This window comes from Electrona antarctica, assembly GCF_951216825.1.
Source record: "Electrona antarctica genome assembly, chromosome: 1".
Lineage (NCBI taxonomy): Eukaryota > Metazoa > Chordata > Actinopteri > Myctophiformes > Myctophidae > Electrona > Electrona antarctica.
This window is the reverse complement of record NC_136806.1, coordinates 2,816,542-2,838,218: the sequence shown is the minus strand read 5'-3', so window position 1 is coordinate 2,838,218 and position 21,677 is coordinate 2,816,542. Positions and strand designations below refer to the sequence as shown.

The window sequence follows — 21,677 nt, the reverse complement described above, 5'->3', positions numbered from 1 at the left end:
CTCACCATGGTAACCATCCTGGTGTCCAGGGTACTCACCATGGTAACCGTCCTGGTGTCCCAGGGTACTCACCATGGTAACCATCCTGGTGTCCCAGGGTACTCACCATGGTAACCATCTTGGTGTCCCAGGGTACTCACCATGGTAACCGTCCTGGTGTCCAGGGTACTCACCATGGTAACCGTCCTGGTGTCCCAGGGTACTCACCATGGTAACCATCCTGGTGTCCCAGGGTACTCACCATGGTAACCGTCCTGGTGTCCAGGGTACTCACCATGGTAACCGTCCTGGTGTCCAGGGTACTGGACACCAGGACGGTTACCATGGTGAGTACCATGGTGAGTACCATGGTAACCGTCCTGGTGTCCCAGGGTACTCACCATGGTAACCATCCTGGTGTCCCAGGGTACTCACCATGGTAACCATCTTGGTGTCCCAGGGTACTCACCATGGTAACCGTCCTGGTGTCCAGGGTACTCACCATGGTAACCATCCTGGTGTCCCAGGGTACTCACCATGGTAACCATCCTGGTGTCCCAGGGTACTCACCATGGTAACCGTCCTGGTGTCAAGACTCACCATGGTAACCATCCTGGTGTCCCAGGGTACTCACCATGGTAACCATCCTGGTGTCCAGACTCACCATGGTAACCGTCCTGGTGTCCAGACTCACCATGGTAACCGTCCTGGTGTCAAGACTCACCATGGTAACCGTCCTGGTGTCAACACCAGGATGGTTACCATGGTGAGTACCCTGGGACACCAGGATGGTTACCATGGTGAGTCTTGAGACTCACCATGGTAACCATCCTGGTGTCCCAGGGTACTCACCATGGTAACCGTCCTGGTGTCCCAGGGTACTCACCATGGTAACCATCCTGGTGTCCCAGGGTACTCACCATGGTAACCATCTTGGTGTCCCAGGGTACTCACCATGGTAACCGTCCTGGTGTCCAGGGTACTCACCATGGTAACCGTCCTGGTGTCCCAGGGTACTCACCATGGTAACCATCCTGGTGTCCCAGGGTACTCACCATGGTAACCGTCCTGGTGTCCAGGGTACTCACCATGGTAACCGTCCTGGTGTCCAGGGTACTCACCATGGTAACCATCCTGGTGTCCCAGGGTACTCACCATGGTAACCGTCCTGGTGTCCCAGGGTACTCACCATGGTAACCGTCCTGGTGTCCAGGGTACTCACCATGGTAACCATCCTGGTGTCCCAGGGTACTCACCATGGTAACCATCCTGGTGTCCAGGGTACTCACCATGGTAACCGTCCTGGTGTCCCAGGGTACTCACCATGGTAACCATCCTGGTGTCCCAGGGTACTCACCATGGTAACCGTCCTGGTGTCCAGGGTACTAACCATGGTAACCGTCCTGGTGTCCCAGGGTACTACTACTCACCATGGTAACCATCCTGGTGTCCCAGGGTGCTCACCATGGTAACCATCCTGGTGTCCCAGGGTACTCACCATGGTAACCGTCCTGGTGTCCAGGGTACTCACCATGGTAACCGTCCTGGTGTCCCAGGGTACTCACCATGGTAACCATCCTGGTGTCCCAGGGTACTCACCATGGTAACCATCTTGGTGTCCAGACTCACCATGGTAACCATCCTGGTGTCCAGGGTACTCACCATGGTAACCGTCCTGGTGTCCAGGGTACTCACCATGGTAACCATCCTGGTGTCCCAGGGTACTCACCATGGTAACCGTCCTGGTGTCCAGGGTACTCACCATGGTAACCGTCCTGGTGTCCAGGGTACTCACCATGGTAACCATCCTGGTGTCCCAGGGTACTCACCATGGTAACCGTCCTGGTGTCCCAGGGTACTCACCATGGTAACCATCCTGGTGTCCAGGGTACTCACCATGGTAACCGTCCTGGTGTCCCAGGGTACTCACCATGGTAACCATCCTGGTGTCCCAGGGTACTCACCATGGTAACCATCCTGGTGTCCAGGGTACTCACCATGGTAACCGTCCTGGTGTCCCAGGGTACTCACCATGGTAACCATCCTGGTGTCCCAGGGTACTCACCATGGTAACCGTCCTGGTGTCCAGGGTACTAACCATGGTAACCGTCCTGGTGTCCCAGGGTACTCACCATGGTAACCATCCTGGTGTCCCAGGGTACTCACCATGGTAACAGTCCTGGTGTCCCAGGGTACTCACCATGGTAACCGTCCTGGTGTCCCAGGGTACCCACCATGGTAACCATCCTGGTGTCCCAGGGTACTCACCATGGTAACCGTCCTGGTGTCCCAGGGTACTCACCATGGTAACAGTCCTGGTGTCCCAGGGTACTCACCATGGTAACCGTCCTGGTGTCCAGGGTACTAACCATGGTAACCGTCCTGGTGTCCCAGGGTACTCACCATGGTAACCGTCCTGGTGTCCCAGGGTACTCACCATGGTAACCATCCTGGTGTCCCAGGGTACTCACCATGGTAACCATCCTGGTGTCAAGACTCACCATGGTAACCATCCTGGTGTCCAGGGTACTCACCATGGTAACCGTCCTGGTGTCCCAGGGTACTCACCATGGTAACCGTCCTGGTGTCCAGGGTACTCACCATGGTAACCGTACTGGTGTCCAGGGTACTCACCATGGTAACCGTCCTGGTGTCCCAGGGTACTCACCATGGTAACCATCCTGGTGTCCCAGGGTACTCACCATGGTAACCATCCTGGTGTCCAGGGTACTCACCATGGTAACCGTACTGGTGTCCAGGGTACTCACCATGGTAACCGTCCTGGTGTCCCAGGGTACTCACCATGGTAACCATCGTGGTGTCCAGGGTACTCACCATGGTAACCGTACTGGTGTCCAGGGTACTCACCATGGTAACCGTCCTGGTGTCCAGGGTACTCACCATGGTAACCGTCCTGGTGTCCCAGGGTACTCACCATGGTAACCGTCCTGGTGTCCCAGGGTACTCACCATGGTAACCGTCCTGGTGTCCAGGGTACTCACCATGGTAACCGTCCTGGTGTCCAGGGTACTCACCATGGTAACCGTCCTGGTGTCCCAGGGTACTCACCATGGTAACCGTCCTGGTGTCCCAGGGTACTCACCATGGTAACCGTCCTGGTGTCCAGGGTACTCACCATGGTAACCGTCCTGGTGTCCAGGGTACTCACCATGGTAACCGTCCTGGTGTCCCAGGGTACTCACCATGGTAACCGTCCTGGTGTCCCAGGGTACTCACCATGGTAACCGTCCTGGTGTCCAGGGTACTCACCATGGTAACCGTCCTGGTGTCCAGGGTACTCACCATGGTAACCGTCCTGGTGTCCCAGGGTACTCACCATGGTAACCGTCCTGGTGTCCAGGGTACTCACCATGGTAACCGTACTGGTGTCCAGGGTACTCACCATGGTAACCGTCCTGGTTGATGTCTCCCAGGTTCTCGACACTCAGGCCGAACATGGAGTCTTGAGGTCCATCGATCCTGGTGGGCGTGGCCTCGTTCCATCGCCCCGCCCTGTTCACGTAGACGTACACCGCCCCCCCGATGATCCCCTCCTTCTCGAAGTACTGAGGAGCGCCAACTACGATGTCCTGCCACCTGGTGGACATTAATATAATTAATATGAGGATGTCCTGCCACCTGGTGGACATTAATATAATTAATATGAGGATGTCCTGCCACCTGGTGGACATTAATATAGTTAATATGAGGATGTCCTGCCACCTGGTGGACATTAATATAGTTAATATGAGGATTTCCTGCCTCCTGGTGGACATTAATATAATCAATATGAGGATGTCCTGCCACCTGGTGGACATTAATATAATTAATATGAGGATGTCCTGCCACCTAGAGGCCATTCATATAATTAATATGAGGATGTCCTGCCACCTGGTGGACATTAATATAATGAATATGTTAATTGATATGTTAATTGATATGTTAATTGATATGTTAATTGATATGTTAATTGATATGTTAATTGATATGTTAATTGATATGTTAATTGATATGTTAATTGATATGTTAATTGATATGTTAATTGATATGTTAATTGATATGTTAATTAATATGAGGAGCCCCTACCGTGAGGTCCTGAATACTTGAAACATTAATATGTTAATTAATATTATTATGAGGAGCCTCCACCTTAGAGTATATATTAACACCTTGGATGTCCAAGCCGGAGTTCTCCGTCCAAGTTCAAGGTCATGGTCAAGTGCCCAACACGGAGATTGATAAACAGGACGGAGATTAATGAAAACAAAACTGTTCGCATCGCTCTAGAGCCTCGAAAATCTCCCCTGCCTGTTTAGCTGACGAAAACGAAAATCTTAAAACGGTCATAACTCCCGATCTAAATCATCCCGTCTAATTCTGAAAAATATCCTGTGTTAGACGGCGCTCAGTGGTCCAGTCGCTAGTCACGATAGATGTATTATTACCTCCCGTTGTTGTCGATCGACTCTAGAGTGGTGTGGCTATTGTTAGCTGCTACACAGACATGCACACAAGCTTCCGGTGCGCCGGTAAAAGTGGTCCGTGCGCTACAAATGATGGGCACCCTGGATGAAATGGATTAAATAGTTCCGGGCTTCTAAGGTGTTAATAGAGACGGCACCGGATTTCTCCTCCATCCACTAGAGGGCGATCCTCCATCCACTTGCATTAAGGGGGATTTCTCCTCCATCCACTTGCATTAAGGTGGATTTCTCCTCCATCCACTTGCATTAAGGTGGATTTCTCCTCCATCCACTTGCATTAAGGTGGATTTCTCCTCCATCCACTTGCATTAAGTTGGATTTCTCCTCCATCCACTTGCATTAAGTTGGATTTCTCCTCCATCCACTTGCATTAAGGTGGATTTCTCCTCCGTCCACTTGCATTAAGGTGGATTTCTCCTCCATCCACTTGCATTAAGGTGGATTTCTCCTCCATCCACTTGCATTAAGGTGGATTTCTCCTCCATCCACTTGCATTAAGGTGGATTTCTCCTCCATCCACTTGCATTAAGGTGGATTTCTCCTCCATCCACTTACATTAAGGTGGATTTCTCCTCCATCCACTTGCATTAAGGTGGATTTCTCCTCCATCCACTTACATTAAGGTGGATTTCTCCTCCATCCACTTGCATTAAGGTGGATTTCTCCTCCGTCCACTTGCATTAAGGTGGATTTCTCCTCCATCCACTTGCATTAAGTTGCTCAAAAGCGCATGAGGCGATTTCACTCCTCCTTCCGGGTAGGAACAGAGTGCATTCTGGGATGGATTGGGCCAAATCGTGAATGCGCTGGCCGGTGACTATAATTGCGCCGCTTGCACACGTTCACGTATGAAACAGCGTTCACTATGAAACAGCGTTCACTATGAAACAGCGTTCACTATGAAACAGCGTTCACGTATGAAACAGCGTTCACTATGAAACAGCGTTCACTATGAAACAGCGTTCACTATGAAACAGCGTTCACTATGAAACAGCGTTCACGTGTCATGGACCCAATAACATGAATGTGCACAATGATAGTCAACAGACCAGCGCTGGCTCGAGCTGCAATACCAAATTGGGCCACTATGTCCATTTGGCCTCAGGGTTTCCTCCGGGTGCCGTCTCTATTCATATATACTCTAAGGCCTCCACCAGTACAGCCAGGTCAGAGGTCATAGGGTCATGAGGTCATAGGTCATAGGTCACGTACCCGTCTCCGTTGAGGTCGAGGACAGCGAGGTCGTAGCCGAAGGAAGACGCTAGCCCCTCCCCTTCCAGGATGAACTCAGCCAATAGGTCCTTACTGCTGCCTTTCTTCAGCAGCACCACCGCCCCGCTGTGATTGGCCCGCGGAGCTCCCGCCACGATGGTCAGCTGACCCTTCACCGTCAGGCTCTTCCCCGAGTCCAGAGAGAAGCCTTTGGGTCAGAGGGCAAAGGTCACCGAGGGGCGCAGAGAGCCAACCGACACATTCTCTCACTCCCAACACGGTGTGTGTGAGAGAATGTGTGTGTGTGTGTGTGTGTGTGTGTGTGTGTGTGTGTGTGTGTGTGTGTGTGTGTGTGTGTGTGTGTGTGTGTGTGTGTGTGTGTGTGTGCGCTTGCGTGCGTGTGTGCGTGCGTACCCAGGTAGCTGTTAGCAGGAACAGGGACCAGCTCTGCGTCGCGGATGTTCTCGTCTCCAGCCTCGAACGGCCCGTCGCTGTAGATCCCCATCTCTAACAGAGTCTCGTTCTTCTGCTCCGCACGAACTATGCCTGGAGAGAGGAGAGGAGAGGAGAGGAGAGGAGAGGAGAGGAGAGAAGAGGAGAGGAGAGGAGAGGAGAGGAGAGGAGAGGAGAGGAGAGGAGAGGAGAGGAGAGGAGAGGAGAGGAGAGGTTAATGCGTTTAATTCGCCGTTTTAAAATAATTAAAATTAAACAGCGGATTTATCCGGGACCTGGTGAACCGGTGAAACCCTAGTCTCACCCTGAACCTCTCCTGGTGAAACCCTACAGTCTCACCCTGAACCTCTCCTGGTGAAACCCTACAGTCTCACCCTGAACCTCTCCTGGTGAAACCCTACAGTCTCACCCTGAACCTCTCCTGGTGAAACCCTACAGTCTCACCCTGAACCTCTCCTGGTGAAACCCTACATTCTCACCCTGAACCTCTGCTGGTGAAACCCTAGTCTCATCCTGAACCTCTCCTGGTGAAACCCTAGTCTCACCCTGAACCTCTCCTGGTGAAACCCTACAGTCTCACCCTGAACCTCTCCTGGTGAAACCCTACATTCTCACCCTGAACCTCTGCTGGTGAAACCCTAGTCTCATCCTGAACCTCTCCTGGTGAAACCCTAGTCTCACCCTGAACCTCTCCTGGTGAATGTCTCTCAATGTCATTAGATGTGGGTCACCACAACCCCATTAAAAAAGATTAATGCATTTTAATCGTGCTTAGTTTATACACCACAGAACCTTTCTACTGGCCAAGTTTCAGGCGTTACCGATCATACACTCGTTTACCAGAATCTGTTTTAACAGTCTGACTCCATAAAACGCTTTACCCGCTGTGGAGTCTCACGGGGAGACCGCCAGCCAGGTAAGAGCCACCGCAACAGAGAGAGACAGACAGAGGGAGACAGAGAGCGACGGACGCGGCTGGGCGCGGTGATTGACGCTCGGTATGTCCCCAATCACGTCCTACGCCACCCCGACCTGTCACCGCTGAGAGGCGGGCCGGAAACCTTCAAATATGAGCGCCGCTCTCTCACTCCTGTTCTGTCCTCTCATCAAGCGGCACGGGCTAACGCTGGCGGTAAGTGAGAACCCGAACATTACTCTACACATTCCTGTCTAACACTAGACTGACAAGTAACCCTCTCTCTCTCGTCCACAACAGGCATATGCACGGGGCTTCGCATAAAGAGCGCCTCTCTAAGGCGCTGCGCTAGGAGCGCAAAGTACAAGGATATAGGAGCTAAGGAAGAACAGGCAGCCAGCCAAGGAAAGGAGGAGCCAAAGGAGGCCACTCACTCCCCTGCCTCCGACTGGAGCGAGAGTGACTGTCAGCCCCTATAGAGCACCCCCCTCCCCGAGCGGAGGTTTACCGTTATTTTCACTGAACTGAATTATCACACCGCTGAGGCGGTTTATCCCAGGCTCACTCTGTTGAGACGGCCCCCCCACCCCGGACCCCCGAGGGAGAAGGAAAGAGGACCTAAAGACTGTTTGAGTTATTATCTGAACGTGACCTGTAGCGAGCGTTTGTTTTGCGTTATCCTTGAAAGCTGTTGAATTACCTGAACAAATAAAAACTTTAGGCCTAGAGCCCACTTACACCCGCTCTCCTGTGTCTTGGTTTGGGACAGATGCTACAAGTGGAGGAGAAAGTGGGTAGTGCATCTGATCCTCACCAATAACGCCAACATGATGGAACAGGCCCTGACAGCGCTGCTTAAAAGCCATGCAGAATTACAGAAAGCCATGGGCGAGTTCGTAGGGCGCTCACGCCAAGACGCAGAGGGCAGCCGGGCACCAGCGCATGTGTTAACCAAACTGTCCCACACAGATGATGTACAGGCCTATTTAGAGCTCTTCGAGCGTACCGCGGCCAGAGAGAAATGGCCAGTAATCGACTGGGGTTATATTATAGCGCCCTTCCTCACGGGAGAAGCACAACGAGTCTGCGGAGATTTAAAAATAGCAGACGCGCGGGACTACACTAAACTAAAAGAAGCCATTTTAGCGATAGAGGGACACAGCCTGCCCGCCCGTGCCCAACGCTTCCATAACTGGAACTATCAGACCAACCAACCGCCCCGTCCACAGATAGCGGGTCTAATGCGCCTCGCCAACCGCTGGCTAATATCAGGAGGTGGACCCGCCGCTGTGGACCGAGTGGTCATAGACTATTGTACCCGTGCATTGCCGCCAGAAGCCCGTAGGTATATCGCTCAGAGAAGCCCAACCACTGTAGACGAGCTTGTAGATCTGCTCGAAAGCAACCATGCGTGCAACGAAATGATGAGAGGCACCCGCCCCGAGAGCAACAAGGGGGGGGGCGACGAACGCGGCGGCCGAGACAAGAAGAGGCCACCCGCCAACCAACAGGCCCCGTCCCGCTCCCGAAACCCCGGTCCGGAGCGCGGCGCCCGAGCACAGACCGAACGCCACTGCTATGTGTGTGGCAAACTGGACCACATTTCCTGGACCTGTCCCGACAGAGACCGCGACGTCTCTATGCCATCAGCCGGACCCCTCGACGAGGGTCGAGTCTGCCTACACAGCGGATCACCACGGACGGGACCCTCCCGCCTCCCAGTCCGGGTCGACGGCACCGACACTCACGCCCTCTTGGACTCGGGCAGCGTGGTGTCCCTAGTGAGAGGCGACCTGGCCGGCGAACCGCTCGAGGACACCGTCCCGGTCACGTGCGTGCACGGCGACCTGCGTCGCTACCCGATGTGTAGACTCCGTGTCCAGACCCCCCGAGGAGAAGCCTTCGTGGAAGCCGGCATCGTCCCGAACCTCCCGGTACCACTGCTGATTGGCTCCGAGAGCGTCCTCTTCCAGCGATACTGGGACACGAGTGGGACCGCGAGCCCGCGGCGCCGTAGGAGACGCCGCCGCCGACCCCCGAGTGACCCACGCAATGTCGCTTGCCCCGCCTTCCGCCCCGCCTCAGACGAGCCGAGGACGGACAGCAGCCCCGCGGAGGGCGCCGCTAACGAGAGCGAGGAACACGATGACGCGCCAATACCCGCCCCGGGGGACGAGTCCGAAGATCCCTTTGCCGAGTTCCCCCGACCTGAACACGAACCACCACCCCGAGTCGGCGAGTTCGCCACCATGCAATGGGAAGACATCAATCTGGCCCAGGCGCGCCAGCAGATCAGCAGCATCGACGGTGAACCAGCAGAGGGGGTGAGTGAACCAATAAGTCTCCCTTATTTCTTGGTGAAGCGGGGTTTAATCTATAGAGCGGTGAAGGATAGAACGGGGGACGTCATCGAACAGCTACTTGTCCCGAAGTCGTATATCTCTAGAGTGTTGCTCCTCGCCCATACCCACCAGCTAGGTGCCCATCTAGCCGTACAGAAAACGTATGATCGCATACTGGCACGTTTTTACTGGCCGGGCGTAAAGCGCGCTACCGAGGATTATTGCCGGAGCTGTCACGAGTGCCAGCTCAACGCTCCCCGCCCGGTACAACGGAACCCGTTGGTACCACTGCCCATAATAGACATTCCTTTCTCACGGCTAGCGATGGACATAGTAGGACCCCTGCCTAAGTCCGCACGCGGACACAGATACATCCTAGTGATACTAGACTACGCCACGCGATACCCAGAGGCCATCCCACTACGCACGGCCTCAGCCAAAGTCATAGCGCGTGAGCTTTTTATGTACTTCACCAGAGTGGGCGTCGCTACGGAGCTACTGTCGGATCAAGGTACTTGCTTTATGTCCCGTATACTCTCCTCCCTGTATAAATGGCTGAACATAAAGCGGATTCGCACCTCCGCCTATCACCCACAGACTGACGGCCTGGTGGAGCGTTTCAATCGCACATTGAAAAAGATGTTAAAGAAACTGGCCGAGGTAGACGGAAAGGACTGGGATCAGTTAATCCCGTACGTCCTCTTCGCCATCCGCGAGGTGCCGCAGGCCTCCACCGGGTTCTCCCCATTCGAGCTAGTGTACGGGAGAAGCCCCCGGGGGTTATTGGATATAGCCAAAGAAACATGGGAAAGCCAGCCATCCCCACACCGGAGCGTCATAGACCATGTAGAGCAGCTACAAGAACGCGCCCGAAAAATATGGCCACTAGTCCGAGAACACATGCAGAAAGCACAGCGAGACCAGTGTAAAGTCTACAATAGAGGGACCGTTAGAAGAGAGCTGCAGCCGGGGGAGAAGGTGTTAGTGTTGGTGCCTACGTCAGAGTGTAAATTCCTAGCCAAATGGCAAGGCCCCTTCGAGGTGATAGAGAAGATCGGGCCAGTGAACTACAAACTCAGCCAGCCTGGCAAAAGAAAGGGCCACCAGATCTACCATATTAACCTGTTGAAAAAATGGCACGCCGCCGCCGAGCTCCCAACGGCGCAGGCTCTGCTCTCTCTCTCTCTCCCGCAGGGACCGCCCCCAGTGCCGACCGGCGAGGAGCTCTCACCTCCTCAGCGGCAGGATCTCGCTGAGCTCCTCCTGCGGAACGCTGACGTGTTCTCGGAGCTGCCGGGCCGCACGCACCTAGTCGAGCACGACATGCCGACGACCCCCGGTAAGATCGTGAGGCAACGACCCTACCGCATCCCCGAGTCCCGGAGGGTCGCCATAAAGGAAGAGGTAGCAATGATGTTAAAACTCGGAGTCATAGAGGAGTCCCACAGCCCGTGGTCGAGCCCGATTGTCCTGGTTCCCAAACCGGACGGCTCTATAAGGTTCTGTAATGACTTTCGTAAAGTGAACGAAATAACTGCCTTTGATGCTTATCCCATGGCTAGGATCGACGAGATGCTGGAACAGCTGGGGCCCGCCCGGTTCATGTCCACCCTGGACCTCACCAAGGGCTACTGGCAAATCCCCCTCGCCGCCTCCGCCAGGCCGAAGACAGCCTTCTCTACGCCAGAGGGACTATTCCAATACACCGTACTCCCGTTCGGCGTACATGGAGCGCCGGCCACGTTTCAAAGGCTGATGGACCGCGTCCTGAGACCACACCGAGACTACGCGTCAGCGTATCTAGACGACGTGGTCATCCACAGCGCCACCTGGCCGCAGCACCTGGTACACGTCGAGAGAGTATTGGAAGCGCTGAGGAGCGCTGGACTCACCGCTAATGCCAAGAAATGCCGCCTCGGCCTGGCGGAGACAAACTACTTGGGATACACGGTGGGACGAGGCTGTGTGAAGCCACAGACCAGGAAGGTGGAAAAAATCAGAGACTGGCCACAACCACGCACTAAAAAACAGGTGAAATCGTTTTTAGGCCTGATCTCCTACTACCAGAAATTTATTAAAAATTATTCTTCTGTTGCAGCCCCACTGTATGATCTGACGCGGCAGAGAAACCCCAACACTGTAAAATGGACCCCGGAAACACAGAACGCGTTTGAAGCTTTGAAATCGGTGTTATGTGAGGAGCCTGTGTTGGTCAGCCCTGATTTTAACAAACCCTTTACTCTCCACACAGACGCCTCCGGCACCGGCCTCGGCGCCGTGCTAGCCCAAGTCATTGACGGGGATGAACACCCCGTCACCTACGCCAGCAGAAAGCTGCTAAAGCACGAGCGTAATTACGCAACGGTGGAGAAGGAATGCCTCGCCATCCGATGGGCCATCCACCACCTCAGATATTATTTATGGGGCCGCGATTTCACATTGATCACAGATCACGCCCCGCTGAAATGGATGGCAACAAATAAAGACAGAAACGACCGAGTGACCAGGTGGTTCCTGGAACTCCAAAACTACCACTTCAAAGTGGAGCACCGCCCCGGTAAACAGATGGCACACGCCGATGCACTCTCAAGAATGTATGAGGAGGAAAGCCAGGTAGTTCCCCGCCCGAGCGTGAAACAAAGGGGGGGAGTGTGTGGAGTCTCACGGGGAGACCGCCAGCCAGGTAAGAGCCACCGCAACAGAGAGAGACAGACAGAGGGAGACAGAGAGCGACGGACGCGGCTGGGCGCGGTGATTGACGCTCGGTATGTCCCCAATCACGTCCTACGCCACCCCGACCTGTCACCGCTGAGAGGCGGGCCGGAAACCTTCAAATATGAGCGCCGCTCTCTCACTCCTGTTCTGTCCTCTCATCAAGCGGCACGGGCTAACGCTGGCGGTAAGTGAGAACCCGAACATTACTCTACACATTCCTGTCTAACACTAGACTGACAAGTAACCCTCTCTCTCTCGTCCACAACAGGCATATGCACGGGGCTTCGCATAAAGAGCGCCTCTCTAAGGCGCTGCGCTAGGAGCGCAAAGTACAAGGATATAGGAGCTAAGGAAGAACAGGCAGCCAGCCAAGGAAAGGAGGAGCCAAAGGAGGCCACTCACTCCCCTGCCTCCGACTGGAGCGAGAGTGACTGTCAGCCCCTATAGAGCACCCCCCTCCCCGAGCGGAGGTTTACCGTTATTTTCACTGAACTGAATTATCACACCGCTGAGGCGGTTTATCCCAGGCTCACTCTGTTGAGACGGCCCCCCCACCCCGGACCCCCGAGGGAGAAGGAAAGAGGACCTAAAGACTGTTTGAGTTATTATCTGAACGTGACCTGTAGCGAGCGTTTGTTTTGCGTTATCCTTGAAAGCTGTTGAATTACCTGAACAAATAAAAACTTTAGGCCTAGAGCCCACTTACACCCGCTCTCCTGTGTCTTGGTTTGGGACAGATGCTACACCGCATTTTAATCAAATATTCTATGCTGCCGAGTTTGTTTTATTACCTTTGCAGCAAAACGCAGAAGAATTTGCGCTTTAGATCCGTGAAAATCCGTTAGTAAACACTGCCCGCATTGGTTATTTAACAAGCCACTTCCTTGATCCGGGTCACAGACAAAGAGCAAAGCGAGCCAAGATTGTCCTATACCACCTCGTTCACTTGCATTTGCCTCAATTTCCCAGAAACCCTAGCAGCCCAGATGATTACTTGATTTCCGGTTTCGTCATCATAACGTGATTAATTGAGATTAATAACTTACAGAGACAATACCGCTGTGGAGTAGGAACCAGCGAGACAGGAGACCTTAGTTGCGTAGAGGTAGTTTTACTGATGCTTCCACATAAAACTATTACAGACACTTTGTCGTAATAATAACAACAACAACCATTAACCCGGAACCGGAAACCCTACATTCTCACCCTGAACCTCTCCTGGTGAAACCCTACAGTCTCACCCTGAACCTCTCCTGGTGAAACCCTACATTTTCACCCTGAACCTCTCCTGGTGAAACCCTACAGTCTCACCCTGAACCTCTCCTGGTGAAACCCTACATTCTCACCCTACACCCAATGTAGGGTTTCACCAGGAGAGGTTCAGGGTGAGACTGTAGGGTTTCACCAGGAGAGGTTCAGGATGAGACTAGGGTTTCACCAGGAGAGGTTCAGGGTGAGAATGTAGGGTTTCACCAGGAGAGGTTCAGGGTGAGACTGTAGGGTTTCACCAGGAGAGGTTCAGGGTGAGAATGTAGGGTTTCACCAGGAGAGGTTCAGGGTGAGACTGTAGGGTTTCACCAGGAGAGGTTCAGGGTGAGAATGTAGGGTTTCCGGTTCCGGGTTAATGGTTGTTGTTGTTATTATTACGACAAAGTGTCTGTAATAGTTTTATGTGGAAGCATCTGTAAAACTACCTCTACGCAACTAAGGTCTCCTGTCTCGCTGGTTCCTACTCCACAGCGGTATTGTTTCTGTAAGTTATTAATCTCAATTAATCAGATAATGACCCAGCCCTAGTTGTTATAATACATTTCCAGTTGTAAGCAGAGGAGGGGTCCAAACAGCACATAATGGTAGTCCTTGGTGAAGGGTTAGCATGTTAGCTTAGCATGTTAGCACTGCTACGGTACCTTTCCAGTTGTGAAGGGTTAGCATGTTAGCACTGCTACGGTACCTTTCCAGTTGTGAAGGGTTAGCATGTTAGCATGTTAGCACTGCTACGGTACCTTTCCAGTTGTGAAGGGTTAGCATGTTAGCACTGCTACGGTACCTTTCCAGTTGTGAAGGGTTAGCATGTTAGCACTGCTACGGTACCTTTCCAGTTGTACGCCCCCGGCGCTCCGAACAGGACGTAGTGGTAGTCCTTGGTGAAGGCGGCCGACAGGCCCTGCTGGCAGGAGCCGAACCTCTCGTGGCCCTGGCCGCGGTTGTTGCAGAAGTGCCAGTTCCCGCCCTCGTCCTCCGTGTCCGTGTCGATGCCCAGACTCTGGCTGAGGACGTAGCATCGCCCGATGATGTGGCGCACCTCCAGGCCCGCCCGGCCCACGTTACGACGCGTCTGGTAGCGGTGGGCGCACGTCTGAGAGGGGGGGGCGGGAGGGCAGAGGGGGCAGAGAGGGGGAGAGGGGAGGGAGGGGGTCGTTTTAAAACTACACACATAAATACACTCACCACTATCTTCCCTCCTGGTCCCTGGCTTGCTAGTTTTAACTCTTTTATTGCCACGCTAGGTGGCAGCAGAGTGTAGCTAAACCTTTTATTGCCACGCTACGTGGCAGCAGAGTGTAGCTAAACCTTTTATTGCCACGCTAGGTGGCAGCAGAGTGTAGCTAAACCTTTTATTGCCACGCTAGGTGGCAGCAGAGTGTAGCTAAACCTTTTATTGCCACGCTAGGTGGCAGCAGAGTGTAGTTAAACCTTTTATTGCCACGCTAGGTGGCAGCAGAGTGTAGCTAAACCTTTTATTGCCACGCTAGGTGGCAGCAGAGTGTAGCTAAACCTTTTATTGCCACTAGGTGGCAGCAGAGTGTAGCTAAACCTTGCCAACGGATTCAGTGATTGTTCATTTCCTGTTGACCAGCCTCCAGAACGCCTGGCTATCATTAGCATTAGCTCTTTATCTTTCACCAGAAACGTTTACACGTCGGGAGCAACGCGACACAAGAATCCCAAATGACATCCACAACCTGGGATGGATGCAGATCACCAGGACTAACCCTAATGACATCCACAACCTCGGATGGATGCCGATCACCAGGACTGCGCTCGTATTTCCAGAGTTAAAAAGGATTTGAAAATCCTACTTTGAACGCGGGGCCGTGTGCAAAAATCCTGGTGCTGGGGATGACGGAGGCCTTGCTTAGCAACCGGACCTTAATGTTAAAAGCTGTTCATACGTAGCAGAAAACTAAAAACTACACATAAAGACTCACCACTATCTTCTTCCTGGTAGTTTAAACTACTCACCACTATCTTCTTCCTGGTAGTTTAAACTACTCACCACTATCTTCCCTCCTGGTAGTTTAAACTACTCACCACTATCTTCCTCCTGGTAGTTTAAACTACTCACCACTATCTTCCCTCCTGGTAGTTTAAACTACTCACCACTATCTTCCCTCCTGGTAGTTTAAACTACTCACCACTATCTTCCCTCCTGGTAGTTTAAACAACTCACCTCTATCTTCCTCCTGGTAGTTTAAACTACTCACCACTATCTTCCCTCCTGGTAGTTTAAACTACTCACCACTATCTTCCCTCCTGGTAGTTTAAACTACTCACCACTATCTTCCCTCCTGGTAGTTTAAACTACTCACCAATATCTTCCCTCCTGGTAGTTTAAACTACTCACCACTATCTTCCTCCTGGTAGTTTAAACTACTCACCACTATCTTCCTCCTGGTAGTTTAAACTACTCACCACTATCTTCCTCCTGGTAGTTTAAACTACTCACCACTATCTTCCCTCCTGGTAGTTTAAACTACTCACCACTATCTTCCTCCTGGTAGTTTAAACTACTCACCACTATCTTCCCTCCTGGTAGTTTAAACTAATTACCACTATCTTCCTCCTGGTAGTTTAAACTACTCACCACTATCTTCCTCCTGGTATTTTAAACTACACACCACTATCTTCCTCCTGGTAGTTTAAACTACTCACCACTATCTTCCTCCTGGTAGTTTAAACTACTCACCACTATCTTCCCTCCTGGTAGTTTAAACTACTCACCACTATCTTCCCTCCTGGTAGTTTAAACTACTCACCACTATCTTCCTCCTGGTAGTTTAAACTACTCACCACTATCTTCCTCCTGGTAGTTTAAACTACTCACCACTATCTTCCTCCTGGTAGTTTAAACTACTCACCACTATCTTCCATCCTGGTAGTTTAAACTACTCACCACTATCTTCCCTCCTGGTAGTTTAAAATACTCACCACTATCTTCCTCCTGGTAGTTTAAACTACTCACCACTATCTTCCTCCTGGTAGTTTAAACTACTCACCACTATCTTCCTCCTGGTAGTTTAAACTACTCACCACTATCTTCCCTCCTGGTAGTTTAAACTACTCACCACTATCTTCCTCCTGGTAGTTTAAACTACTCACCACTATCTTCCTCCTGGTAGTTTAAACTACTCACCACTATCTTCCTCCTGGTAGTTTAAACTACTCACCACTATCTTCCTCCTGGTAGTTTAAACTACTCACCACTATCTTCCTCCTGGTAGTTTAAACTACTCACCACTATCTTCCTCCTGGTAGTTTAAACTACTCACTACTATCTTCCCTCCTGGTAGTTTAAACTACTCACCACTATCTTCTCTCCTGGTAGTTTAAACTACTCACCACTATCTCCTGGTAGTTTAAACTACTCACCACTATCTTCCCTCCTGGTAGTTTAAACTACTCACCACTATCTTCCCTCCTGGTAGTTTAAACTACTCACCACTATCTTCTCTCCTGGTAGTTTAAACTACTCACCACTATCTCCTGGTAGTTTAAACTACTCACCACTATCTTCCCTCCTGGTAGTTTAAACTACTCACCACTATCTTCCCTCCTGGTAGTTTAAACTACTCACCACTATCTTCCCTCCTGGTAGTTTAAACTACTCACCACTATCTTCTCTCCTGGTAGTTTAAACTACTCACCACTATCTCCTGGTAGTTTAAACTACTCACCACTATCTTCCCTCCTGGTAGTTTAAACTACTCACCACTATCTTCCCTCCTGGTAGTTTAAACTACTCACCACTATCTTCCCTCCTGGTAGTTTAAACTACTCACCACTATCTTCCCTCCTGGTAGTTTAAACTACTCACCACTATCTCCCCTCCTGGTAGTTTAAACTACTCACCACTATCTTCCCTCCTGGTAGTTTAAACTACTCACCACTATCTTCCTCCTGGTAGTTTAAACTACTCACCACTATCTTCCCTCCTGGTAGTTTAAACTACTCACCACTATCTTCCCTCCTGGTAGTTTAAACTACTCACCACTATCTTCCCTCCTGGTAGTTTAAACTACTCACCACTATCTCCCCTCCTGGTAGTTTAAACTACTCACGACTATCTTCCCTCCTGGTAGTTTAAACTACTCACCACTATCTTCCCTCCTGGTAGTTTAAACTACTCACCACTATCTTCCCTCCTGGTAGTTTAAACTACTCACCACTATCTTCCCTCCTGGTAGTTTAAACTACTCACCACTATCTTCCCTCCTGGTAGTTTAAACTACTCACCACTATCTTCCCTCCTGGTAGTTTAAACTACTCACCACTATCTTCCCTCCTGGTAGTTTAAACTACTCACCACTATCTTCCCTCCTGGTAGTTTAAACTACTCACCACTATCTTCCTCCTGGTAGTTTAAACTACTCACCACTATCTTCCTCCTGGTAGTTTAAACTACTCACCACTATCTTCCCTCCTGGCCCCTGGCTGCTGACGGTCACTCCCATCCACTGGTTCTCCTTACTCTCTGTAGCCACGTTCTCTACGGCGGGAAGGGAAAGGGTTAATACATACAGACAGACAGGCAGGCAGGCAGACAGACAGACAGACAGACAGACAGACAGACAGACAGACAGACAGACAGACAAGGCTAACAGCGCATCACAATATGCAAATATTCACCCGGCCGTTAATTCCCAAACGAGAAATTAAATTTACAACAACATCCAGATGACCCAAACCAGTGTAAATAGCTCTGTGCCACACGCTGTCAGCTTGTGGATCTGCTATTTTCACCAGTTTTTAAACCTTTTCTTTGTTTGTATATGTAAGGTTGGAATTGTTTTTAATCGATGAAAATAATTTCATCGTGTGTCATGATGTCGTAAACTCCTCACCTTCGTCATCGAAGGTCACTCTGTCGCAGCGCTCTGACAGCGAGCTGAGGTCACAGCGATACAGACCACCGGTCACCTCAGCCTTCTGACCGCTCAGCGCCTTGGCCTTAGGGGAGCCTACCAGGAGCCTGGAGGGGAGGGGAGGAGAGCAATTCACTTATACTGGAGAGGAGAGGAGAGGAGAGGAGAGGAGAGGAGGCATTTCCGCTAACGGAAATATATTTTAAAATATCTTCAGAGCTTATTTTTTCTATTTTTTCCATTTCCATTTCTTCTGCTAAGCAAAACTTATGATTAGATGATTTATATTTTCTGTTCACATTAGGATAAATGTGCCTGACTGTAAAGACGAAATGGAAGTGGAGAAGAGGCTCCACTTCCGGTTTATATTTTACTCATGATCAGAGCTTACGTTGCTCCAGACTGTATCACGGAAGCGTTTATATTTGACTCATGATCAGAGCTTCCGTTGCTCCAGACTGTACGACGGAAGTGTTTATATTTGACTCGTGATCAGAGCTTCCGTTGCTCCAGACTGTATGACGGAAGCGTTTATATTTGACTCATGATCCGAGCTTCCGTTGCTCCAGACTGTACGACGGAAGCGTTTATATTTTACTCATGATCAGAGCTTCCGTTGCTCCAGACTGTACGACGGAAGCATTTATATTTTACTCGTGATCAGAGCTTCCGTTGCTCCAGACTGTACGAGGGAACCATGTGAACATTGTAAGTAAGTAAGTAAGTACATTTTATTTATAAAGCACCTTTCGAAGCAAAGCTACAAGGTGCTGAACAATTGACACAGTAAAAACAAATAGAAACACAGAGAACACAGAACAAATACAGTTGTGACAATATAAATGAGCAAAACAAAAACATACATATGTACAGCCTAGTATAGTATATGTATAGTTTATATGTATAGTGTCATTATATAGATATGTTCTAGTTATAGTTTATATGTATAGTGTCATTATATAGATATGTTCTAATTACGTTCTTAGCTTACGCATGTTTCATGATAAATGTATTTTATATATGTGATGTATTCCCATGCTTTTGTTCTTGCCTAATGTAAATCGCTTTGGATTAAGAGCGTCTGCTAAATGCCTAAATTGTAAATTGTAATTGTAAAAACCAACATTCATATAAAATGAATCAGGTCAAAGGTACATGGGAGAAATATTTACGGAATAAATTAGTCTTTAGGAGTCTCTTAAAACAGTCAACTGATTCAGCATTTTTCAATGCCAGAGGCAAGGCATTCCATAGGGTAGGAGCTACCACAGCCCGGTCACCCTTCGTTTTCAACTTGGACACAGGTATTTCTAGCAGACCTTTGTTGGAGGATCTGAGAGGTCTGACATTGGTTTTAGGAGGTAGTAGGTCGATGAAATACATCAATTCTGGCTTTAATAGGGAGCCAGTGTAGTGCGGCTAATACTGGAGTTATATGTGCCCTGCGGTTTGTGTTTGTGAGGATTCTGTCTGCGGAGTTTTGTATTAGTTGAAGTCGGGATAGTGATGAGCGGCTAAGAGTGGTGTAGAGTGCATTGCAATAGTCCAGTTGGGAGGATATGAAAGCGTGCATTATTTTTTCCAGGTCTTGAGGTGAGAGAATAGATTTGATTTTGGCGATGTTGCGCAGATGAAAGAAGCAGGATTGGGTCATTTTCTTAACGTGGAACTCGAGGTTCATATGGTTGTCAAAATACACACCCAGGTTCTTCTTCTGCTACAGATTTAACGTTTGATGCGAGTGGACCGGGGGAGAGCTGAATTGCGTTTGAAGAGGTCTCTGGGCCTATGATGAGTATTTCCGTTTTATCAGGGTTAAGTTGTAGAACATTGTGAGCCATCCAGTTGTTAATGGCAGTTAAGCAGTCGTGCATGACGGCGAGTTTATTGAGGTTGTTTTGTTTGAAGGAGAGATATAGCTGAGTGTCATCCGCGTAGCAATGGTAGGAAATGCCTTCAAAGAGGAGCATATATAAAGAAAACCGAATAGGACCGAGTATGGAGCCCTGGGGGACCCCGCAGGTCAGGGGAGCTGAGGAGGACACATAGCTGTCAACAGCGACAGCCACACTTCTCCCCGACAGGTACGAAGAAAACCAATCTAATGCCACCCCAGTTAACCCAACCCATAGTTGGAGCCGGTCCAGAAGAATGGAATGATCGATAGTATCGAACGCTGCGCTTAAATCCAGTAGCAGTAGCACTGAACACTCTCCAGCGTCGGCCCTCATGAGGATGTCACTGGAGACTTTAAGTAGAGCAGTTTCAGTGCTGTGCTTTTGTCGGAATCCGGTCTGAAATTTATCGAAAATGCTGTTATTGTTTAGAAACTGTAAGAGTTGATTGCAGACTACTTTTTCCAATAGTTTTGAAATGAAGGTGAGTTTTGAAATGGGTCTATAATTACAGAGAGCTAGTGGGTCAAGGTTTTTTTTTTTTAAGGAGTGGTTGAATAATTGCATGTTTGAATAGATCAGGGACACAACCAGATGATAGAGAGCTATTGATAATTGCCAAAATGTGGGGGCCTAAACAGTTGAAAACATTTTTTAGAAGTGTAGGAGGAATGGTGTCGACAGGGCTAGAGGAGGGGTGCATGTGAGACACGATTGGTGATAAATCATCTAGGGAGATAATGGTGAACTGGGATAGTGAGGGAACTGAAGGAGGATGGTCAACGATGGTGATGGTGAACTGGGATAGTGAGGGAACAGAAGGAGGATGGTCAACGATGGTGAACTGGGATAGTGAGGGAACAGAAGGAGGATGGTCAACGATGGTGATGGTGAACTGGGATAGTGAGGGAACAGAAGGAGGATGGTCAACGATGGTGAACTGGGATAGTGAGGGAACAGAAGGAGGATGGTCAACGATGGTGAACTGGGATAGTGAGGGAACAGAAGGAGGATGGTCAACGATGGTGAACTGGGATAGTGAGGGAACAGAAGGAGGATGGTCAACGATGGTGAACTGGGATAGTGAGGGAACAGAAGGAGGATGGTCAACGATGGTGAACTGGGATAGTGAGGGAACAGAAGGAGGATGGTCAACGATGGTGAACTGGGATAGTGAGGGAACAGAAGGAGGTCAACGATGGTGAACTGGGATAGTGAGGGAACAGAAGGAGGATGGTCAACGATGGTGAACTGGGATAGTGAGGGAACAGAAGGAGGATGGTCAACGATGGTGATGCTAGACGGTGTAATATTGGACCTAATGGGCAGAACTGACCCAGTGACATGTTGGGTTAGGGTTAACCCTAACCCTAACCCTAACCCAATGACATGTTGTTGGTCAGAGTGTGATGTGAGGAATGCATAACAGGACCGAGTCATTTAAGAAACACACACGCACGCATACCGCACACACACACACACACACACACACACACACACACACACACACACACACACACACACACACACACACG

General features: G+C 50.4%; 1 protein-coding gene across 3 annotated transcripts in view; it reads right to left on the bottom strand.

The window, feature by feature from the left end:
- Positions 1-21,677, bottom strand: part of LOC306922034 (integrin alpha-6-like) — a 74,742-nt gene that overhangs the window by 33,515 nt on the left and 19,550 nt on the right. For all 3 annotated transcript variants that reach the window (XM_079499393.1, XM_079499392.1, XM_079499394.1), the window contains exons 2-7: positions 18,227-18,354; positions 17,792-17,871; positions 14,196-14,460; positions 6,090-6,221; positions 5,676-5,883; positions 3,383-3,576 (exon numbers count right to left, since the gene is read on the bottom strand). In XM_079499393.1, coding sequence (XP_079355519.1) covers positions 3,383-3,576; positions 5,676-5,883; positions 6,090-6,221; positions 14,196-14,460; positions 17,792-17,871; positions 18,227-18,354 — 1,007 coding nt within the window. The remainder of the gene's footprint in view (positions 1-3,382; positions 3,577-5,675; positions 5,884-6,089; positions 6,222-14,195; positions 14,461-17,791; positions 17,872-18,226; positions 18,355-21,677) is intronic.